This window comes from Hemicordylus capensis, chromosome 4 (assembly GCF_027244095.1).
Source record: "Hemicordylus capensis ecotype Gifberg chromosome 4, rHemCap1.1.pri, whole genome shotgun sequence".
NCBI lineage: Eukaryota > Metazoa > Chordata > Lepidosauria > Squamata > Cordylidae > Hemicordylus > Hemicordylus capensis.
In genome coordinates this window covers 112,915,113-112,937,015 of record NC_069660.1, presented here as the reverse complement: position 1 = coordinate 112,937,015, position 21,903 = coordinate 112,915,113, and the positions used below count along the sequence as shown (strand labels likewise).

General features: G+C 42.3%; 1 protein-coding gene across 3 annotated transcripts in view; it reads right to left on the bottom strand.

Moving 5' to 3' along the window:
* The window catches only part of GIPC2 (GIPC PDZ domain containing family member 2), a 61,552-nt gene extending 41,402 nt beyond the window's left edge, over positions 1-20,150 (bottom strand). Inside the window, exon 1 of one of the 3 annotated variants that reach the window (XM_053247617.1) lies at positions 19,717-20,150. Coding sequence is in view for 1 of the 3 variants with exons in the window: in XM_053247615.1 (XP_053103590.1) it covers positions 13,444-13,713 (270 nt within the window). In the remaining 2 variants the exon portion in view is untranslated. Of the gene's footprint in view, positions 1-13,443; positions 14,150-19,716 lie in introns of those variants that run through there. The other 2 variants (XM_053247615.1, XM_053247616.1) reach the window with 2 other exon arrangements.
* Between the last annotated feature and the right edge of the window lie 1,753 nt (positions 20,151-21,903).

The following is a 21,903-nucleotide window of genomic DNA, read 5'->3' as shown; positions in this document are numbered from 1 at the left end:
AGAGAAGAATGTTTGTGAGAAGATCTTCCCACAGGTAAAGCTATGTAGGCCTTTAATACCTTGAACTGCACCTGGAAGCAATTAGGGGGTCAATGCACCTGGAAGCAATTAGGGAGCCAGTGTGGTGTAGTGGTTAGAGTGCTGGACTAGGACTGGGGAGACCTGAGTTCAAATCCCCATTCAGCCATGATACTAGCTGGGTGGCTCTGGGCCAGTCACTTCTCTCTCAGCCTAACCTACTTGACAGGGTTGTTGTGAGGAGAAACCTAAGTATGTAGTACACTGCTCTGGGCTCCTTGGAGGAAGAGTGGGATATAAATGTTATTAATAATAATAATAATAATAATAAATAATAATAATAAATTCAGTTGAGCCAGAATGGGCATTATATGCTCCCTGTACTATCCTCCCATTTTAAAACTATAGTGTTCTGCAGTATCCATTTATCAAGGGCGATTTACTAAGTTTCCTTTTTCATATAAAGCTCAGTTTATTTTCCTATTAAAAATCCTATTTCTAGAATTCCAGAAGATGATTCTTCAGATTCTAGCATTGCCTTGGGGATACTCTGCTCATACTTTTCCTGATATAAAGCAAACAAGCTCTTTTGTTCACTTCCTCTAGTGTTACAGGTAATATAAAAGACTCACATGGAACAAATTACATGCCTTAAAAGGAATTTCTGCTAACCACTTTTCCTCCAATACTATTCACAGTGCAACCTCCAAGGGAGGATACCAGTCTTCAGGCAGGTCCAATCCATGTGAAAAGGAATGAGGGTAGAACTGTAGAACAAGATTCTTATTAATATGCCTTGGCCAGGGACTACTAGCAAACCAGACATTCTTTAAAACAAGCAGTGCAATGAAAGATCCATGCCAGGCATGGTTAAACATCAGGAAGGGGGCAGTAAAATATTACTAGCTACAACTAAGCATTTCTTCACTAATTTTAATTTATTGTCCAATAACTTTCATTGTACCAATGCTAACTAACCAACATAGTTTATTCCTAAACCTGGGTAAAATTAATCCAACATCTTCTCCATCCCAGACTACAGGAACAAAGGGCACTTCACATCTGAGCTCAAATAAGCAATCTATTCCTAAATGCATTCAGATTGCATTGTAATGTCTTATAACTACAACACATGTTTATATTGCTACAATGTGCAATCCTTTTCAGTATTGATACAGCTGGCACAAAAAGAGCTCAAATGCCACTTATGAGAATATCCTTGAGGATATGCCTGCACAAGCATACCTCTGTTGCAAGATTTTGTTGAGGTTTTTCAGTTAATTTGGGCTTGGTTTGTCCCTGGTTGCTCCTTATCCTGCTCTATTGCTGCTTGAATATTTCTCATATGTATACACTTTCTCCTCTTGGACTAGTATTTGATGAACTAAAACGTTTAGTACAGTTTAATATGTGCACTGCCAACTGACCACCTTTTCCTTTATGTGCAGCAGAGGCGTAACTATAATAGGGCAAGGGGAGACAGTTGTCTGGGGGCCCACTGCCTTGGGGGGGGCCCAGAGGCAAGTCACATGACTGACTCCCCCAGCTGCGCACCCGCCTGGGCTTCCTTCACAGTTGTATTCATCCTCCAAAACTGATGTGAGTGTTAAGACCTGGAGCGACCAGAACAACGTGTCTTTCTCTAGTACCATTCAATGACTTGCATGTCCACAATTTACAAAACCTTAAAAAAAATAATTTAGGATGATGTTCTATTGTGGCACATAGGTTTTTACTATGCTTTTTGTTACCACTATTCAGCCTCATTTAAGATTTCTTCACTTCATGAGCTGAGCTTCAGTGTGTGTGGGGGGCCCATTTTAAAATCTTGTCTCTGGGCCCACTCCAACCTTGCTACGCCCCTGATGTGCAGTCCAGTCAATAATTTAGCTAGAATTCCAGAAGCTCAATCAGAGCTCCTTCTCCATCTACAAATAGGTGTGCAATGTCAAAAGCACAACGACATCAAAATAAATGAGGTGTTCATTGATGGGTGAGTGTATGAAACGTGCAAATCATATATTACTTTTTAAAAATGAAAACATTTCAGTAGTGGAGGAGAAATGGCAGGGCAGCGATCAGGGTGAGGCATAGTGTGGAATATCCATACAAGTAAGCAGAAAATGCATTATCATACTCATGATACTAGAACAAATGAAGCTGACTGATAGTAGGTTCAAAACAGAAGATACATTAACTCTGCATCTGACTATGTTAGTCTAGGCACCACGGTTAAATTTCTAGGCACCATGGGTCCCTAGCACCTGCAAGTTGGCAAACCCTGAGGTAATGGCCACTAATTTACATGCTTTTAAAAAGTTAAACTAAACTGGAGCACAATATATCAATGCACTGACTTTGGCTTTCTGAAAGCAGCTGACTTACAGCTGTTGTAAACAGAATGAGGAACTAGAATGAACCCTTGCTTGATCCTGTAGTTCTTATTCTTATTATGCACAAGTTGTTAATAAGATACTAATGTTCTACCTTTTTAAAAATATGAAAATGGAATGCTGATCGAAGAGAAAACAGGATGGTATGCAGATTGTACGAGGTATTTGTGTACATCCAGGTATAAATCACAAGACAGAGAACCACAAAAGGGAGGGGAAACAGGCACAAGTTCAACAGAAATAGAGAAGGTGAAGACTGGTGTGTAGAGGAATGGAAACAATACTACTTAATTATCTAATGGAACTGAGCAGCTAGGTAGATTGTTTTTCACAATATGTCACTCTCACCTTTATAAAGATTTAGTGACATGTTAGTAAATGAAGTGATCCCCTACAAGGGATGTAGGGATCTCTCAACTACGCCAATAATGAAGCAAAATAATTATTTGTTTAATATATTTTTTTAAAAGAACCTCATCAAAGTCATATAAATGTCTTCAAGAAAAAGATAAATTGATTTAAACTCATGTAACCATACTAGAAATAAATCATTTTGAAAGAGGAGAGAAGTCACCAAAGAGGACTCCTGCACTAATCTTCCTGTCTCTTTCCCCCCCTTTTATTGAATTTTATTTAATCATTATTAAAGCAAAAATAACATATGTAAAATTAACCAATACAAAATTAAAAAAAAATCTCACTGTTTTGCATTTTAGATCAACTTGGACTATATCTTATACAATACTTAATTCACCACAGTATATCTTCCTGCCTGATAATAATTAATTAATATAATATTTATACCCCAAGTTAAAAAACAAATTACGAACTTGTTATAATAAAAAACCAAATTTGGGGTGTGGTAACAAGGTACAGATAAAGTGTGCCGTCAAGTTGATTTTGACTCCTGGAACCTACAGAGCCCTATGGTTTCCTTTGGTAGAATACAGGAGGGGTTTACTATTGCCTCCTGCCACGCAGTATGAGATGATGCCTTTCAGCATCTTCCTATATCGCTGCTAACCAATATAGTACCAGCGAGGATTCGAACCGGCAACCTTCTGCTTGTTAGTCAAGCATTTCCCCACTGCGCCACTTAAGGTACCATGTACCAAACTGTACTGCACAAATGCCATGTTAAATTAAAACTGTCATTAGACTTATTTTTTTATATATGAGGTTATCATTTAATATTATCATATTAAACATTGATACATATTCCCATCATTTAACTTGCCATTCCTTTAAAGAAGGAATTAAGCATGTTTTCCAATAAGATGCGTAAAGAATCCTGGCTTCTGTTATCATATACAGCTTCAATTCAGTATATTTTACTGGTATATAGGGTTTAGTAATACTTAACACAAAGATAACTGGGGAAAACTGCGGGTTCACGTACAGCAGAGTTATCCCGGGTGGTGAGGAGTATAATTTCTGCTCCTTCTGCCCCAAATCAGCTCCCGGAGATCCTCTGCTGTGACACCTTTAGTGGGTTCTTTGCGGATAAAATCTCCTGTATTCAGGCTGACTTGGACTCCACTATTTCTGCAGGGTTTGTGAGGGAGGTATCCAGCGATCCGTCTTGCAGTGTTAGGTTGGATCAGTTTCAATCTGTGACTCCTGATGACGTGGACAAGCTGCTTGGAGCGGTACAGCCTACCACTTGTTCTCTGGATCCTTGCCCAACCTGGCTGCTTCGATCTAGCGGAGAGATTGTTGGAGATGGCCTAGTTAATATCATAAATGCATCGCTGAGGGAGGGTAGGGTGCCTCCCTGTTTGAAGGAGGCAATAGGTAGGCCTCTTCTTAAGAAGCCTTCCCTGGATCCCTCAGCGATGGATAGTTATAGGCCAATCTCCAATCTCCCCTGGTTGGGCAAGGTAATTGAGAGGGTGGTGGCTAACCAGCTCCAGGTAGTTTTGGAGGAAACTGATTATCTAGACCCATTTCAAACTGGCTTTAGAACGGGCTATGGAGTCGAGACAGCCTTGGTCGGCCTGATGGATTACATTTACTGGGGAATTGACAGAAGGAGTGTGACTCTGCTGGTCCTCTTGGATCTCTCAGCGGCGTTCGATACCATCGACCATGGCATCCTTCTGGGTCGCCTGGGGGAGTTGGGAATAGGGGGCACTGCTTTGCAGTAGTTCCGTTCCTATCTCTCAGGTAGATTCCAGATGGTGGAGCTTGGTGACAGTCACTCCTCAAAACAGGAGCTGTTATATGGAGTCCCTCAGGGCTCCATTCTGTCACCAATGCTTTTCAATATCTACATGAAACCGCTGGGTGAGGTCATCAGGAGATTTGGTGCTGGGTGTTATCAGTATGCTGATGACACCCAAATCTATTTCTCCCTTCCTTCTTCAGGAAATGGCACTCATTCTCTAAATGCCTGCCTACAGGCAGTAATGGGCTGGATGAGGGATAACAAATTGAAGCTGAATCCAAGCAAGACGGAGGTGCTCATTGTGGGGGCTCAGAATCTGAGGGGTGAGTTAGATCTTCCTGTGCTGGATGGGGTTACACTCCCCTAGAAGGAGCAGGTGCACAGCTTGGGAGTACTCCTGGACCCAGGCCTCACCCTGGTTTCTCAGGTGGAGGCCATAGCAAGGAGTGCTTTCTATCAGCTTCGGCTGATTCTACAGCTGTGCCCATTCCTTGAAGAGGATGACCTCAAAACAGTGGTGCACCAGCTGGTAACCTCCCGGCTTGACTATTGCAATGCGCTCTACGTGGGGCTGCCTTTGTACGTAGTTCGGAAACTTCAGTTAGTTCAGAATGTGGCACCCAGATTGGTCTCTGGGGTAATGCAGAGAGACCATATTATGCCTATTTTGAAACAATTGCACTGGCTGCCGATATGTTTCCGGGCAAAATACAAAGTGCTGGTTATTACCTTTAAAGCCCTGAATGGCTTAGGCCCAAGTTACCTCAGAGAGTGCCTTCTTCTGCATGATCCCCACCGCACATTAAGGTCATCTGAGGAGGTTCGTCTCCAGTTACTACCAGCTCGTCTGGTGGTGACTCAGAGGTGGGCCTTCTCTATAGCTGCTCCAAGGCTGTGGAATGCGCTCCCTGCGGAAATCCGTAATTTGAATTCTCTATTAGCCTTCAGGAGGGCCCTTAAAACGTATTTTTTCGGCCTGGCTTTCCAAGGTTTTTAAATCAGTTTTAATATTTTAACCCGGTTTCAGGAATTCTAATTACTGCAGTTGTTTAATTCTTGTTTTAAAATGTTTTAAAATTGTTAACTGCTGTCATATTGTTTTTAATTTTTGTTTTAGCTCTTTATTGTTTTAGTGGTTTGTTTTTAATTGTAAACCGTCCTGAGCCATTTTGGAAGGGCATTATACAAATCATATTAATTAATTAATTAATTAATTAATTAATTAAGGAAAATCTATGTTTAAGATTCGTTGCATCCTATGATGAATTTTTCCCCAGAATTGTTTTGCTTTACAACATTTTCACCACATATGATAAAATGTTCCATTTTTATTTTTACATTTCCAACAAATTTCTGAGTATGTATTGTCCATTTTTGCAATCATCACTGGAGTAACATACGAATGAAAAAACATCTTACACCAATTTTCTTGATCTTCCTGCCTCAAGGATGAGTGTGTGTGTGTTTAGCTGGAAACTCAGCTGTCAGCACCATCCAACAGCTCTGCTAGATTAAAAACAAACAATGAATCCAGTACCTGAACCCATGCAATAATCATTGACAGTGACACTGATAATTGTAATGTCTTCAGTTTATCAGCTCTGGCTATAGATTAACTTTAAGTACAGTGTAATAACAGAGTTCTCTGCTATTAAGAAGTCACTCAGTTGCTAATTTTTCTGCACTATGAAATGGACTGTGTATGATTGATTTTACAAGCTTGAATTGTAAAACCATTTGTCAACTGTTTGTTACAAATTCAGTTTATTTATAATTCACAGTTTCTGGTTAACAAAAGCTCAGTACAGTATAGCTAAAATTTTCTTTCATAATTTATTTACTTCATTTGCTTTGCAAAAAAAACCCTTTGTAACTTGTGTTCTTTAGTGTCCAAGCATTCAGAAGACATAATGTAGATGAAAAACCAAAATGTGTATATAAAAGTCTTGTTCAGAATTTTGATGGAATATTTGTACATTTATCACTAGGATATAGCATTTTGCTCAGCAAGGATATGCTTATACGAGAATTCCAGTGCACATTAATAAAAATCACTAGTCCTATACTTTATTACACACTTTTAACATAGTAATACTTAGTACTTATAAGGCTTATTTTAAGTCTGCAAAAGTCTTCAATATATTCAGTATATTCTGAAGGCCAAACTACATATGAGAGCAGCAGTTCTAAGTGTTTAAATAATAACATTGAAAAATGAAGACCTGATTTTGATAACAAAATAGGTGCATAGTGAGATACAATACCATTTACCTCTCTGCAGCACTTCTCTCAATGATTTTCACTCAATGGTGGTAGCTAGGGATGTGCACAGAACCGAGCAGGGTGCTTCAAAGTGGGGTTTTGGACTTTAAGGGCAGGGGAGGGTATACTTACCGCTCCTTCCACTTTCCCCCCACCGGCGCTCGGTTTTTGTAAAGTCCTTCGGGCAGCAGCGTACCTCCCTGCTGCCCCGTCCCCTCTTTGGCCAGAAGTGAGCTTGCCCAACGTGCGTGCACATGCCAGGTACTTCCGGCCACTTTCAGCTGAAGAGGGGACAGGGGCAGCAGGGAGGTACGCTGCCACCGCAAAGGAGTTTACAAAACCAAGCACCAGCAGGGGGGAAGCAGAGGAAGGGGTAAGTGCACACTCCCCTGCCCTTAAAGTCTGGCATCCCCCATCTTTGAGCTTTCAAACCTCCTAGTGTTCGAACCTGTTTGGAACAGGTTCGTGCACAGCCTTAGTGGTAACTTCTGGTATGCTTGAATGAGGAGGAAAACAGTTGAGAAGAGAAACTGCAAGGAGATGAGCCATGCAGGGGCGTATTTAGGGTGGGGCAGGCAGGGCACTTGCCCTGGGCGCCATTTGAACGGGGCGCATTTTTTAAAATTAAAAAAAAATGGCCACAGAAAACAAAATGGTCACCGCGCAAGCTCAAATGGCCTCTGTGAGGCCCTAGGCCATGCCAGGCCTTGCAGAGACATTTGAGCATGCGCAGAGGCCATTTTGTTTTCAGCGGCCATTTTAAAATATATATTTTTTAAAAAATGGCCACCGCACATGCTCAAATGGTCCCTGTGAGGCCCTAGAGGCCAGCAGGGGGAGGGAAAACCTTTGCAGACCCCCCCCCATGGCCTTTAGGAAGCCTCTCAAAGGGGCTACAGGTAAATTTTTTTAAGTATAATATAAGTCACTGTGCACATATTTAGTTTGGCACTATGTACAGAGAATCAGGGCTTGTGAATACTGAGCTGAAGCTTATGAGCTAGAATTGTATTCATTTGCTCTTATTTTGCTTGTGATAAGTGAGTTAAATATGATGTCTATTAATGGTGAGTTTGTTTTTGAATCAGTGTGAAATCCTTAGGATTAAGGCCCACTGCTAGTTTCTTGCTCTCTTTCTCTCATTTTAACTGTCTTTCTGAAAGACTAGACTATATTCCAAGCAGTGACACAGTTTACTCTGCATATACGTTAATTATTTTCAGAGTATCTGGGAAAAGTCAAATTCTCCATTTCTTTTTAAAACCTATGTAATAGTGATGCTACAATGCATAGTTGAGAATTAGAGAGACACTTCTTTTTAGTTTTCCAAGTACACCTCCACATAGTATTTGGGTATTTCATGAGCCCCAGCATACTGAAATTTGTAGTTTTCCAGCATTTTTTGGTCTGGCTACGTCTACTGCTAAATAGTTTTTGAAATATTAAAAGATTAATGAGCTTGACTTGTATTTTTCAGCTGATATTATGGTAAAGTTATCTGAAAGATGGGTGTCAGATGTTTGGACAGGGGGCACAATTTCAGTGCTTGCCCTGGGCACTATTTTCCCTAGATACGCCTCTGGAGCCATGGGGTGAGGAGAGAGGTGGAAAGAATTTTCTGCACTTCTCACCTCCTTTTGCTGATGAAAATCAGACTGCCACCATAGGGTTTACGTTGCCTTTCAGTAACCCTCATAAGTCATAAATGCCCTATATGGTAGGACAACATGGCTGCCTATATAATGCAAAGTTAGGGGCTGAGGGAACAATGGCAGAAGGCAACAAATTAAGTTCATAGCTGTCATATGAACTGTAGACTTTACAGCTCACACTCTTAGTTGTTATGCTATAACAGCTGTCCCATAATCCTCTGAACAAATTGCCCCTCACTACATTGTTGTAAAAACAAACAAGCCACAGCCATTACAAAATGTGATATATAAATCAGGGTTTTCCTCAGCATTAAAATATACAACCAGAAAGTTCTACAGTACTAAGCCCCTTCCTAATTTGGAACAATATGAAACACGGCCAAAATGATTCAACATAGACATAATCAAGATAAACCAATAATGGCTCACCAGGAACAGTGAGCCATTATTCATAGTTGTCATCGTAGTAGTAGTAGCAGTAGTAGAAGAAGAAAGTGTGTAATTTTTGGTGAATAAGTGCTGGAGTGCTGGACTAGGACCGGGGAGACCCGAGTTCAAATCCCCATTCAGCCATGAAACTAGCTGGGTGACTCTGGGCCAGTCACTTCTCTCTCAGCCTAACCTACTTCACAGGGTTGTTGTGAAAGAGAAACTCAAGTATGTAGTACACCGCTCTGGGCTCCTTGGAGGAAGAGCGGGATATAAATGTAATAAATAAATAAATAAATAATAAAAATAATCTATGTTGTTTATTTATTTATTTATCTATCTATCATATTCATATACCACCTGATGTATACATCTCTAGGCAGTGTACACATTCCAAATTAGAATCAATCAATCAAACAATTAAAACACTTTCACAGAATAAAATCAATTAAAAACAATTCACAAAGTGAAACAATTAACATAATTTCACAGGATCAAAACAGTTAAACAGTTTAAAAAATTTTTTTTGCAGAGTGCATTCCAAAGTCCTTTGGAACTTGGGGCCAATGCAGTCCTTTTAAAATCGGTGTTATATGGTCCCTCGGGATCCTCCCAGAGACCAACCTGGCTGCCGCATTCTGTACCAGTTTTAGTTTCTGAACTATATACAAAGGCAACCCCATGAAGAGTGCATAACAGTAGTCAAGCCTGGAGGTCACTAGCATATGTACTACTGTTTTAAGGGCATTTATCTCCAGAAATGGGTGTACCTGACATATCAGCCAAAGCTGATAAAAAGCGCTCCTGGCCACTACCTCAACTTGAGAAACCAGAAAGTGTTTTGGATCCATGAGCACTTTCAAGCTATATACTTGATATCTGGGGGGAGGGGGTCACAACTGCATTAAAAACATACCCATATCTTGGGTCTTGACCCCCCACAATCAGTACCTCCTTCTTATTTGGAGTCAACCAGTTTATTATCCCTCATCCAGCCCATTACCACCTCCAGGCAGGCATTTAGGGAAGTTATGTCATTTCCTGATGAAGCTGATAGGGAGAAATAGATTGGGTGGTACCAGCTTATTGATAACACCCTGCACCAGATCTCCTGATGATCTCTCCCAGCAGTTTCATGTAGACGTTAAAGAGCACTGGAGACAGTATGGAGACTTGTGGAACTTTATACAGTAACTCTCGCTTTGCAAAGCAACAGTCTCCAGGTGACACCATCTGGAATCTACCCAAGAAGTAGGAACGGGACCACTGTAGAACAGTGCCACCTAATCCCACCTCCCTCAGGCGACCCAGAGGGATACCTTCTGGGATTGTGGTATTGAATGCCGCTCATGATTTGTGGTATTGAATGCTGCTCAGAGATCCAAAAGGATCAGCAGAGACACACTCCTTCTGTCAATACCTAATTGGATATCATCCATCAGGCCAACCAAGGTAGTCTCCACCCCATAGCCTGCCCAAAAGTAAGTTTGAAATGGGTCTAGATAATCAGTTTCCTCCAGGACCGTCTGAAGCTGAAAGGCCACCACCCTCTCAATCACCTTTCCAAACCATGGGAGATTAAAAACGGGCCTATAGTTGCCTAACTCTGAGGGGTCCAATGTAGGTTTTTTCAAGTATGGTCTAATGATAGCCTCCTTAAGATAAGGAGGCATCCTACCCTCCCTCAGAGAAGCATTTATGATGTTTACCAGCAGGGGCGTAACTACTATTAGGCAAGGGGAGACGGCTGCCGGGGGGCCCCATGCCTCTAGGGGCCCCCCAGAGGCAAGTCACATGACTATATATTGTGATGTGTGTGTGTGTGTGTGTGTGTGTGTGTGTGTGTGTATCAGCGAGGGGCCCATTTTAAAATTTCATCTCTGGGCCCACTCCAGCCTTGTTATGCCCCTGTTTACCAGACCCTCTCCAAAAATCTGATTGTTAGATAAAATAAGACAAGTTGGGCAAGGGTCAAGAGAGCAGGTGGAAGGATGCCCTGTCCAAAACAACTTGTCCACATCCTCAGGAGCCACACACTGAAAGTGATCCAGTCTGACCACATAAGAGGAGTTGCTAGATACCTCCATAACAGACTCTGCCCTAAGTATAGAATCTAGTTCAGCACGAATACAAGAGATTTTGTTTGCAAAAAAATCATTAAAAGTGTTACAGCAGGTAACCAGTGGTTTACAGGAAACTAATCCTTGTATGCATGTTATATATGGGTTAGGGAAGTCCTAATAGTTTCAACAATAATTATTTATTATTCAACTCAAATAACCAAAACAACGTTAACCCAAAGTCCATCTACACACACACACACACTTTGAAAGCTTATTTGATTATCATATTTTTACTGTGTTTTCTTAATTTTTTAGACAAACACATAAGGGATGTTTATCAGGAGTATAGCATTCTGCTCCAATGTGGTTGGTTGGTTGGTTGCCAGTAACCTCCTTTAGGGTTAGTAGCATTGGCTCCTGCTCCTCCAATGTTTGTCTCTGCTCCTCCAATGAAAAAAGTCTTGCTGCATCCCTGAACAACCAGAATTACTGGTGTACAAGAGAGGTTGGTGTCTTTCATACTTATAGCTACTCAAAATTCAAAGTTAACTAGATGACTAGTTGGTTGTTACCCTTAAATCTAAATATGGTTTAATTAAGGTGTGTTTTTTAAAAAGTCATTTTTAATTGTCCCATTCTGTGTCTAAGATGATGTTGGGCCTATGGTATGCACAGCTTTGGACCACGTCTGGTGTGAAATAACTTTTGCAATTCTTTGTTACTGGGAAAAACTTCACTGTCCTTCAAAGGCCTTATTGTTCTTCAAGATAATAAAGAAGAGATACTATTGTGGCAAGCTGCAAAGCCAAGGTAAAACGATCCATGTAGCCAGGAGTATAATTACATGTGTTCAGGCCTGCTTCTTTTGCAGTGCTCAAAGCTACACAAATAGGACATCTTGGATAAACGAAGAAGAGTTTCCCTATGCTGGTTTAAGGTTTGCAACAAGTGATGCAGTTCTGAATATTTCAGTTGGACACACCTAGTAACAGGTTTGCAGATAGCCATTAAAGAGTGCAACATATTTTTATTCAAAACAATAGCTGCAGGGCCAGTCCAGTCATTAGGCAGGGATGAAACTCATCTCAGGTGGCAGATTTGTGGTCACCATTAAGTACCATTAACCATTAATTAGGTTACTGTATTTTTATTACAAGAGGGATTTGTAATTTTTCTCCACAGGCACCAAAATATCTTGGACTGTCTCTGAAAAGCTGTGCTGTTCAGTGGATCAAGACTGTACTTTAGAAACACCAAGCTGAATGTCACATAGAAACATAATACATAAACCCAACTCATATTTAGAGAGTATAGAAAGCAGTTTCATACATTGTTGACTGCCTGCGTTGAGGCCAAACCACAAATGCGAGAAACAGCACCAGAAAGAGAGAAATAAATATAGAGGGTGGTACCATATTCCCTAGTTCCTACAGTACATGGATAACTGCTGTTTACTGTGCTGAGCTTTGTTCAACAATTCAGGGGATTATTGTGGTCAGCACAGGAGTCGCAGGCCCAGATCACTGCATAAAACCCAGCACAATGAACAGCAATTATATGCCTGTTTGTTTGTGCTGCAGTACAGTGCTAGGCAATATAGCAAACACTGATGAAACACTGTATTACAGACCTGCTGTTTAAATTAATAGAGTGTAGTGCCGTCCTCTGAGGGGATCAGGCCAGGAGCACTGAATAGGCCTGATACCTGTCATGATTTAAGGAATCACCTTAACAGATCTTGAAGAAGGCTTTGACATGGGGGAGGGGTGGTGGTCATGAGCCAGAATTTAAAGCAGTTGAGATGCCCATGAGGATAATGGAAAGCAAGTTGAGACCTATACACGTGTGACTTAATCTTTTGAGAAGTCCAACTGAGTGTGCTTTTCTCACATGTTTAACACATTTGTATACTGCCCAAATCGCAAGTCTCTGGGTGGTTGCCATATATATGGGACCAGGGAATCACATGTTGAGATAGATAGATAGATAGATAGATAGATAGATAGATAGATAGATAGATAGATAGGAAGGAAGGAATGAGAGACCAGGGAATCATACACAGACACACACTATATCTATATGGGACCAGGGAGGCAATTGATTCCCTCTGCCGGCAATTGATTCCCTCAGCATTATAATGTGTTCATCAATACGTCCCATTGATTCTGTCCCCACCACAACCAGTAACTTAGTTTAAAATCTCCATAAAGAGACGCGGGTGACAAGGTAGCTTTTTAAAGAAGTGGGTTGAGGGGCTGTAAGGCTGCAGCCTTACCCTCTCCTTGCGGAGGAAATTTCCTGAGTCAAATTTGACCGAGAGAGGCACGCCACCGCGGGGAGGAAGCGGGCTAGTGACCGCAGCCCCCTGGTGGCCCAAGCCCGCCGCCTCGAGCGTGTGGGAAGCCCAGGCTGGGACGACTCCGAGCAGCTTGCCAGTACACCCGGCGTCAGTCACGTACCTCAGCCGGGGCAATGTGGAAGGCGTCGGCTATCTTGGCGTAGAGCTCCCTCACGCTCGCGAATCCCTCGACGCGCCCTGTGGGGCTGCCGTGCGCCAGCTGCGTATGGAAGACCAGCCGGATGGGGCCCTGGGGCGGCGGGGAGGCAGCTGCAGCCACTACGTCCTCCTCCTCGTCGCCTCTACCTCGCGCCAGCGGAGCCTCCCCTTCCACCAGTGTGGACGTCTCCTTGGACTTGCCTTTCTTCTTGTTCCTCAGCCCCAGAGGCATTTTCCCGGCCGCCCAAACGCACGCAGCAGGGACAAAGAGGTTACGAGGGCACCAACCACCTGCTGCTGCTGCTGCTGCTCTTTCCCAGCCCTGCTGGACTCTGCCCCTTCAGGCTGAGAGCGCACCTCCCGGCTCACCCACCAGGAGGCCAGGTGATGACATCCAACAGCCAATCGCAGCGGGCTTTCTGCGGGGGCCGGAGAAGCGATAGCCTTGTGCCTGCTGCCTGGCGCTTTGACTCCGGATCAGACCGTGGGGCGGAGGGGGCGCTGCTGTGGAGGTTGCCACGGAGAGGACATCTGTCTCATGATCCCGTTGGAAGGACCACCACATTTAAATCCGTGGAGCTTCGCATAAAAAGGATCGCGCGTAAAGCTCTACACGCTCTCCTGGTATCAAGCGCCCAGTGGGACTTAGTGCAAGAAAACGTGAACAGCGTAGAGCTGTATATGTTGGTGGGGAAAGCTGTAGCGCACCAGCGATCTCATGGTACTGTTTAAGCAATCTGCTGACCAGGGCTGTAGTTATAATAGAGCGGATGAGTTCAAAGAGCCCGGCCCCCCAGCTCCTCCGACCTCCCAGCTCCACCCCTCCCTATTTTCTTCATTATCTCTTCTCCCTCACTCCAAGGGGCCGCCAGGAGGGGCCACCTCATCCCTAGCTACGTCCCTGCTGCTGTTTCTACGCTCGCTCCAGGCCCCTACAGGTGCAAACTCGCCCTAAGCTTTTGAGGAGTTCCCCCTTCGTTTTTCTCTCTTCGAAGAAAGTGTATTTCCTCAGCCCCCTCAAGAAATCTAAGTGAGGAGCTGATCCTCAAGCCTTTTTTCTGTCTCCACCATACTTCCGGCCCCTCTCGGCTTTGTTCGCCTGATACCCATAGATAGGATGAAGTGCGAGGGGCGGCAACCCGGACAAGATTGGGAGCTCAACTCACTTTCAGCCCAGAATAAGTGACGTTAAATAAAGATAGAGCAGAATTGTGAACAATGTAGTGGATTTTCAGTTTTACGCAGAAGCAGATTTAATTTTAATTTTCTTACTAGTATTAAATTGTGTTTGAGAAGCAAACAGGAGAAATCTCTGCATAACTCAAGAGCATCATGCAAGGGAGAATGTTTGAACTTTTAAATGCCCTGGAAATGTTCAAATTACTTATTGACATACTGGAATTAATCCCAACGCGCGCTCCTCCGCAACTTGGTTGAATGACGTCTATTGCTGCTCGTGTGTATTCCTTTCTCTTTTTCACTTTCTCTTCCCTCTCTGAAATGCAATCACTGCTTAACAATGTGTGTTTAAGTACTGTACAATATATATTTCTGTTCTTCTACATGTATATATAAAGTTTACCTCACATGAGCTTTAAGAGATGACCATAAAGCTTTGGTTTAAGAGAAGGGTGGAGATGCTTTAAAGTTCACTCATGCAAAAACACATTCTAAAATCTCATATATGGCGCTTGCTTACATAGCCTCCAGGCACCCTCATTTTTCTTTAGTCTTCCAGCCCCATCCCCTTCCATTAGGTTGCCCTATAGTGATTGAATCACCTTTATTTTAAGATGAATAGAACTTTCCACCTTTACAATGATAGAATGCTGAAAACTGTATATCAAGCAGTGATTACAGGGCAGTATGCAGAGGATATGTGGTTTCCTTGATTAGCTGCCCTTTTCTCCATTACTGATCTGTCCCTTCCCTTTGAAACACTCTGAGGCTATTCACATGCACGTGCAAAACCGGGCTAAGGGACCCCAGCCCAATTTTGCATGCGCATGTGAACCACCGGGATCGGACCTATCTCAGTGGCACCATGGCCGCAAACCCACCTATGAAGCCTCCCTTTAAAATGAGGTTACAAGAACAAGCACTCCCTTAACCTCATTTTACCCATCAGATCATGTCAGCTGCGGATGCAAGCTGCTGTGCCTAGCAGACTCAGAGAGGTGAGGGGGGATCCCCATAATGCACCACACACTCGAGTGTCACATTACTGGAGCTCCAGGGAGTGGGGCAGGATGATGCAGAATCCTTGGAGCAACCAGCAGCAGCTGGTGATTATCTGGGCAGGTGATCCACCAGCCCAGAGACTAGGACCTGCCCTTCTGTGGGGGAAGTAAGCTTTTAGAGGCTTTCTCCCTCACCCGCTTGAAGCCCTTACTCTGCTCATGAGAAAGGGCTCTCTTACTGTCTTTGTCTCTGCCACAGCCACTGGTCTGTTCAGATCTTGCCATCTACACAGAAGTCTCTGGCCTGATTTCCCTCTTGCCATACCATCTTGCTACCACCAATCTGACAGACAATTCTGGTGTCCAAGTCAGATTAAATGTGGGAGAGGGGGTAATGGGTCTCGATTCAAAGAATACTCCATTACTCTATGTTATTGTTTTCTTATTTTCAGCCTCCTCAAGCAGCAATTATACTTTTTTTTGCAATTAATTATGCAAGAAGTGCATCATCATAATCCGATTCCTCCTCTCCATTTTTTTTAATCCCATGTCCCTGTAATGGCCTGGTATCAACTAGCCCCCTAATTAAAGAGACTTTACCACTGCCACCAAGAGGAAATCTTTATTCTCTGGCTATCTCCATTAAACAGCCCTCTAGACCTCTGTCTTGTACCCAACTTAGGTAAAAGGATGTGGCAGTTAAGTGTGGGGTGGGGAGTACAACACAGAGACCACATGAGATCTGAATTAAAGATATAGTTTTACTTGGAGGAGGAAATAGTCATCCAATTTTAGAAATAAGTTTTGTAGTGTTTCTGCTCTAAAATAAAAATAACCATAAGAGCAAAATAAAAATAAAATAAAATGAGATAAGCACATCCAGCTATCATATTCTGAACTGAACTCTACTGTTCAGTTCACTATAACTACTATTATAGGGATGTGCAAACCGGGTCAAAATTGAGCTGCTTTGCACTCGAATGCATTTGGTTCAAAGGGCTTGGCCTCGAACTAAACCAATTGGCTGGTTCAGGCCTGGTTTGGAGCCCTATCAACAAAGGAGAATGCAACAAAGATTCCCCTTTACTGGTAAAAGGGCCAGTAGGAGTGGGGAGCTTCTACAAGTATTAAAAAAGCACTCACTTGTAAGGTGAAGTACCTGTCGGTGGCTGCTGTGGGGGTGGGGAGCATCAGTGACTCCCCTGAGTGTCCAGGACCGGCTTGGGTCCAGTTCAGGCCTTCTTTGGCACATTTCAGGCCTCTGTACATGTGTGTGAGTCTTTTTTTTCCCCTCCATACATGCACATGGTCTATTTGTATCATGCATATGGCCCATGCGCATGTGTGGAGATTTAAAAAAAAATGGCCTCCATGAACGCACAGAGGCCCGAAGTGGGCTGAAAAAGGCTTGGGACGGCCCCGGATGTGGTTTTCCATTCTCAGCTTCTGGTTGAGATTGTCTTTCTTTTCTACAGGCCTTGCTCACTTAATTTTTATTGATAAATTTAATTCTAGCTGGAAGCAGTCAATATCTCGCCAAATAAGTTTATATGGCTTTAGCCTGGATGGTCTATTAGAAATGGGTTTTTGTCACGTGAGACTGATATTAAAGCAGCGGATCTATGATATGGAAATGCAGACTGATCGATCTTTAATCTCTAAAGAAGTTTTCCTAGGTTTACAAATGTATAATACTAAACCTGCGAATTACCTGGGTAAGATTACTATCACTAAATATCGCAGGATGTTTACATTGGCCAGATTTAATGTGCTACCTTCAGCTGAATTAGAAGGTAAATTTAGAGGGATCCCAAAAGAACAGAGACTATGTCCTTGTGGCTCTGGAGAACAGGAGTCTATCTTTCATATCTTACTCCGCTGTCTTTTTTATAGGGACTTACGAACTTGTTATATTTCCTCCTTACTGACTGATTTCCCAGGGCATACAGATGCATTTTACGTCAACTATCTGCTCTCAGATCAGAAGGAGGAAGTAACATTTAAAGTTGCTAAGTTCTGTGAGGCAGCTAAGAAGGCTAGACAACAGATGGTAAATCAGATTATGCTAACGGAAAATTGCTGATTAGGATGAGTCCATGTTCCTGATTATATTATGTATATATTATTACTATATTACGTGTATTATTATGTATGTAAATTTTGGTCTATGACCGTAAATAAACATGACTGAAGGCTTGGGACGGAACCAAGTTGGCCCTGGACACTCAGGGGGACGCTGGCAGGGGCTGGGGGAGCTGATGCTGACACCTCCAGTGGGTACTTTGCCTTACATGTGAGTGCTTTTTAAATACTTCTAATCCTCACTGGATTCCCCTTTACCAGTATAGCTCTGAACTGGCTCGGTTCGAACCAGGCCTGGTTCAGTTCAAACCTGTCAAGCCAAGCCAGCTTGACATCAAGCCCGGCTTGAACTGGGCCAGCTCGCACACCCCTAGTAAATGTAGTAACTTAATAGACAAGGCTCATGGTGATGCAATGGTTTTTAAAAGTAGCACTTGTTGAATATCAGTCATAGATATTATAGTAAACTGAGCTACTGTCAGGTAGGGGGGGTCAAACATTTCCCATTTTCCTTTAGAAATTCTGCCTCTGGACCATGTTTCCAGTCTGACTCCTCAATCTCCCTGCCTCTGTTCTTCCTTTCTCCCCTATCTCCTTCACATTTACCACACATATTAATATCTATTGTTCAGACTGTCCTCAGACTAAGATTTCCTCAGCTAACCTTTTGCTTCTTGCCTCCTCCACCATGCATAATCCTTCAACCATTATAATTCTTCTGGATAAACCATTGGGAATAAAACAACACAATGAAACAGAAAGCTGACAAGCAGAAGCTAAATTTTTATGAACAGTCATTACAGCAGCTCAGTCAATGTGTGACAAATGTACAGAGAGGCCAACAGACAACAGCCAGATTCTACCATTATATTATGATTCTTAGCAACAGTGAGATTCCTTCTAATGGAAAATAAGAAATAAGTTATGCTTACTTTTTAAAAAGCAGCAGAAAACAAGTTATTCTAGTAAGAACTTATCAGCCTACTTTCCTTTCAGTGTCTCTACAACTGGACTAAATTTGGTTCAAATTGATGTCCACAAGTTAGATCTGTTGCAGCTCAAAAGTTCATGCATCCACCATCGTGGATCGGGGTGGATGACATCGTTACAAGCTACACCACTGAGGTGTCCCTGTGTGTCAGTCACTACAACTGTACCAAATTTGGTTCAGATTGGTTAGACAGTCCTCAAGTTAGTGCACATGCACCTTAAAAGTTTGCACATCCACCATCTTGGATCAGGGTGGATGACATCATCACAAACTACACCATTGGGGCATCCCTATGTGTCCATACAGCTGTAGCAAATTTGGTTCAAATTGGTTAGACTGTTCATAAGTTAGTGCACTTGTGCCTCAAATGTTCACGTGTCCACCATATTGAATTGACATGGATGACATAATCACAAGCTATGACATTGAGGTGTCAATGTGTGTCGCTCACTGCAACTGTACTCAATTTGGTTCCAATGGGTTATGCAGTCTACAAATTAGCCCACTTGTGCCTCAGAAGTTCATGTGACCTCCATCTTGAATTGGAGTGAATTACATCATCACATACTATGCCGTTAGGAGAACTTTTTTTTTAATTGAACCAACAAACTACCAAAGCATACAGTACGTTACCAAAGCACAATTATATACAAAGTGGTTGTTTGCACATCATATATACAAAGATTTACACACAAGGTTTTGGTAACCAACCGGGTTATAAAGTATATGCAGGCAGTACTGTAACTCAGGGGTGGGGGGATTTCAAGGTACATCAGGTAATCGGGGGGGGGTTACGTCCAACATCCATTTCCACAATTTGTCCCATTGCTGTTTAGAAGAGATACACTTGTCTTTCTGCACATAACCATACAGACTTTTCCAGAAGACATTTACTGTCTTATCCACGTGAACCTCTTGATCACGTCTTCCTTCCCTGTTCTTATGCAGGAGCATTGCATAAATGACATAAAGGTTTACTAACCTGATGACAAGAAGAGGAACGTTCCAATTCCCTAGTATGAGGGCACCTGTTCCTTGAGGCTGAATCCCGTTTCCTTGAGGGCTTCTTTCTGGGACCCCGAAAAAAGGTTCTATCACTCAAACCTGAGGTCAGTTCTTCCCAAGTCTGTTTTTCCAAATCGGGCCACTCTAACAGCTTGCTTACTCCCTGCCACACTCTTTTAGCTACCACACACTCTTTTAAGAAATGTGAGTGGGTTTCCCTGAATGTCGTGCCTAGCTCACTAGCGTTCTGTTGGCAAGTGATTTTGGGACACTCTTGCTGGTCCTCTGGGAGCCATGGCTTAGCTACATTAAGAAGCAGTAATCAGTGTTATAGATGCCACCTCATTTCCTATTAAAAGGGACCTTTTTCTCCTTAAAGAGAGCGATATGGTGATCAGGTTGCAACAAGTACTATGAAGTGCAGTGTTTGTAGTGCTTACATTCTAAATTGGGTCTAAAAAAGGCCACTTGTAGAATCTCTCCATAAATTGTTTTCCTTAGCTGCTTAACCAAGGAGGATCCTTTAAACAGACCTGATTCCCTATGTGTCTCTACAGCTGTAGCCAGTTTGGTTCAAATTGGTTAAGAGGTTCACAAGTTAGCCCACATGCGCCTCAAATGTTTACACGTCCACCAACTTCGATCGGGGTGGATGACATAATCAAAAACTATGCCGTTGAGGTGTGCCTATGTGTCCCCACAACTGTACCCAATTTGGTTCATATTGGTCCAGGTGTCGCAAAGTTGATAGTGGGGGACACACGGATGGACACACACACACGGACAACATGGACACACACACAGAATGCTGGGTGATCTCATAAGCCTACTGGAAAGTAGGCTAAAAATACCACACACATTTTCAATGAAAGAATTATAGACCAGAGAACTACTTTGTCCTAGGATTTTATTTTATGGCAGTATAGCTAAATATACTTAAAAACAACAACATCACGATGACTAATAAATATTGATTAACAACATCACAACAGAAAATAGCATGAGTATATAAAATTGTGGAGACAAGAATTCTTGCTCACCTTCCTTTTTATCAATTATTTATACTGCATGTTCAGGACGTAGTTATAAATTCTATTTAAGGTCAATAGGACACTTTAAAAATATCTTAAACTTTTCTTATGCTACCACTTCAATATATCATTTACTTTACATGCACTCAGAAACAATTCACCCCTGTTAACTTGGCAAAGAGGTGCCTTTTAATGTGGTGATTCACTTTATTTATCAGGGGGAGAGTAACTGGCCCTATCCACCCCCAGCACAGTACCTCCAGTGACTGTTGCAGGTGTCTATCTTCCATTTCTTTAAGATTGTGAGCCCTTTGGGGACAGGAATCCATCTTATTCATTATTTCTCTGTGTAAACTGCCCTGAGCCATTTTTGGAAGGGCAGTATAGAAATCTATCTATCTAACTATCTAAATAAATAAATAAATTTTAATGTGTAAATTTTTACAGCTCTATGTGCCATTTGTAGAAGTTTATATGAATCATATCCCATTTTATAAGATCATGGGATCCAATTGTATACTAAACCGGTAGTTATCACTCAACTGCTTAACAAAAGAGTCTTGAATCCTGCTTTGCAAAAAAAACAAAAAAAAACTACTCTGCAGAAAATTACCTTCTGCTAGGGAAAGGCAGCTCTGGCCTCCTAGCAAGATAGTAAAGCACCAACCCCTGGAGACTCCTCCTCATGGCTGTCAACATTTGTTTCTGGACCCAGTCAGCTACACTCTTTGCGTTCCCTAACATATTGAGAACTGTGTGGTGAGGTGCTGGTCCTCCTGTTGGTACACAAACTATTGGGAATTCTCTCTGGTAGAGAAACCCTTTTTCAATTATAGCAGAGTACACAGAGGCACAACACAGTGGATTTAGTTAGGCATGTGTGTATGCTGAGAGTAAAGTAACTTGGAGCCAGTTCATAGTTTCAAATCAATATATATGGCATTTATTAAAGAACTCCTTTCTAGATAGGAAAGTGAGGAGTTAGGATCTCTAATCTATCTATCTAGCTGGATGTAGATGGATTCTGCATCTTCTCTGCACACATGGTGCAGGGAGAGGAGCTTGCTTGCATGTTGCAAGGTAGAAGGAACAGGAAGAGAAGAGAGAGGAAGTGTCCCTGAAATTAGCAATCT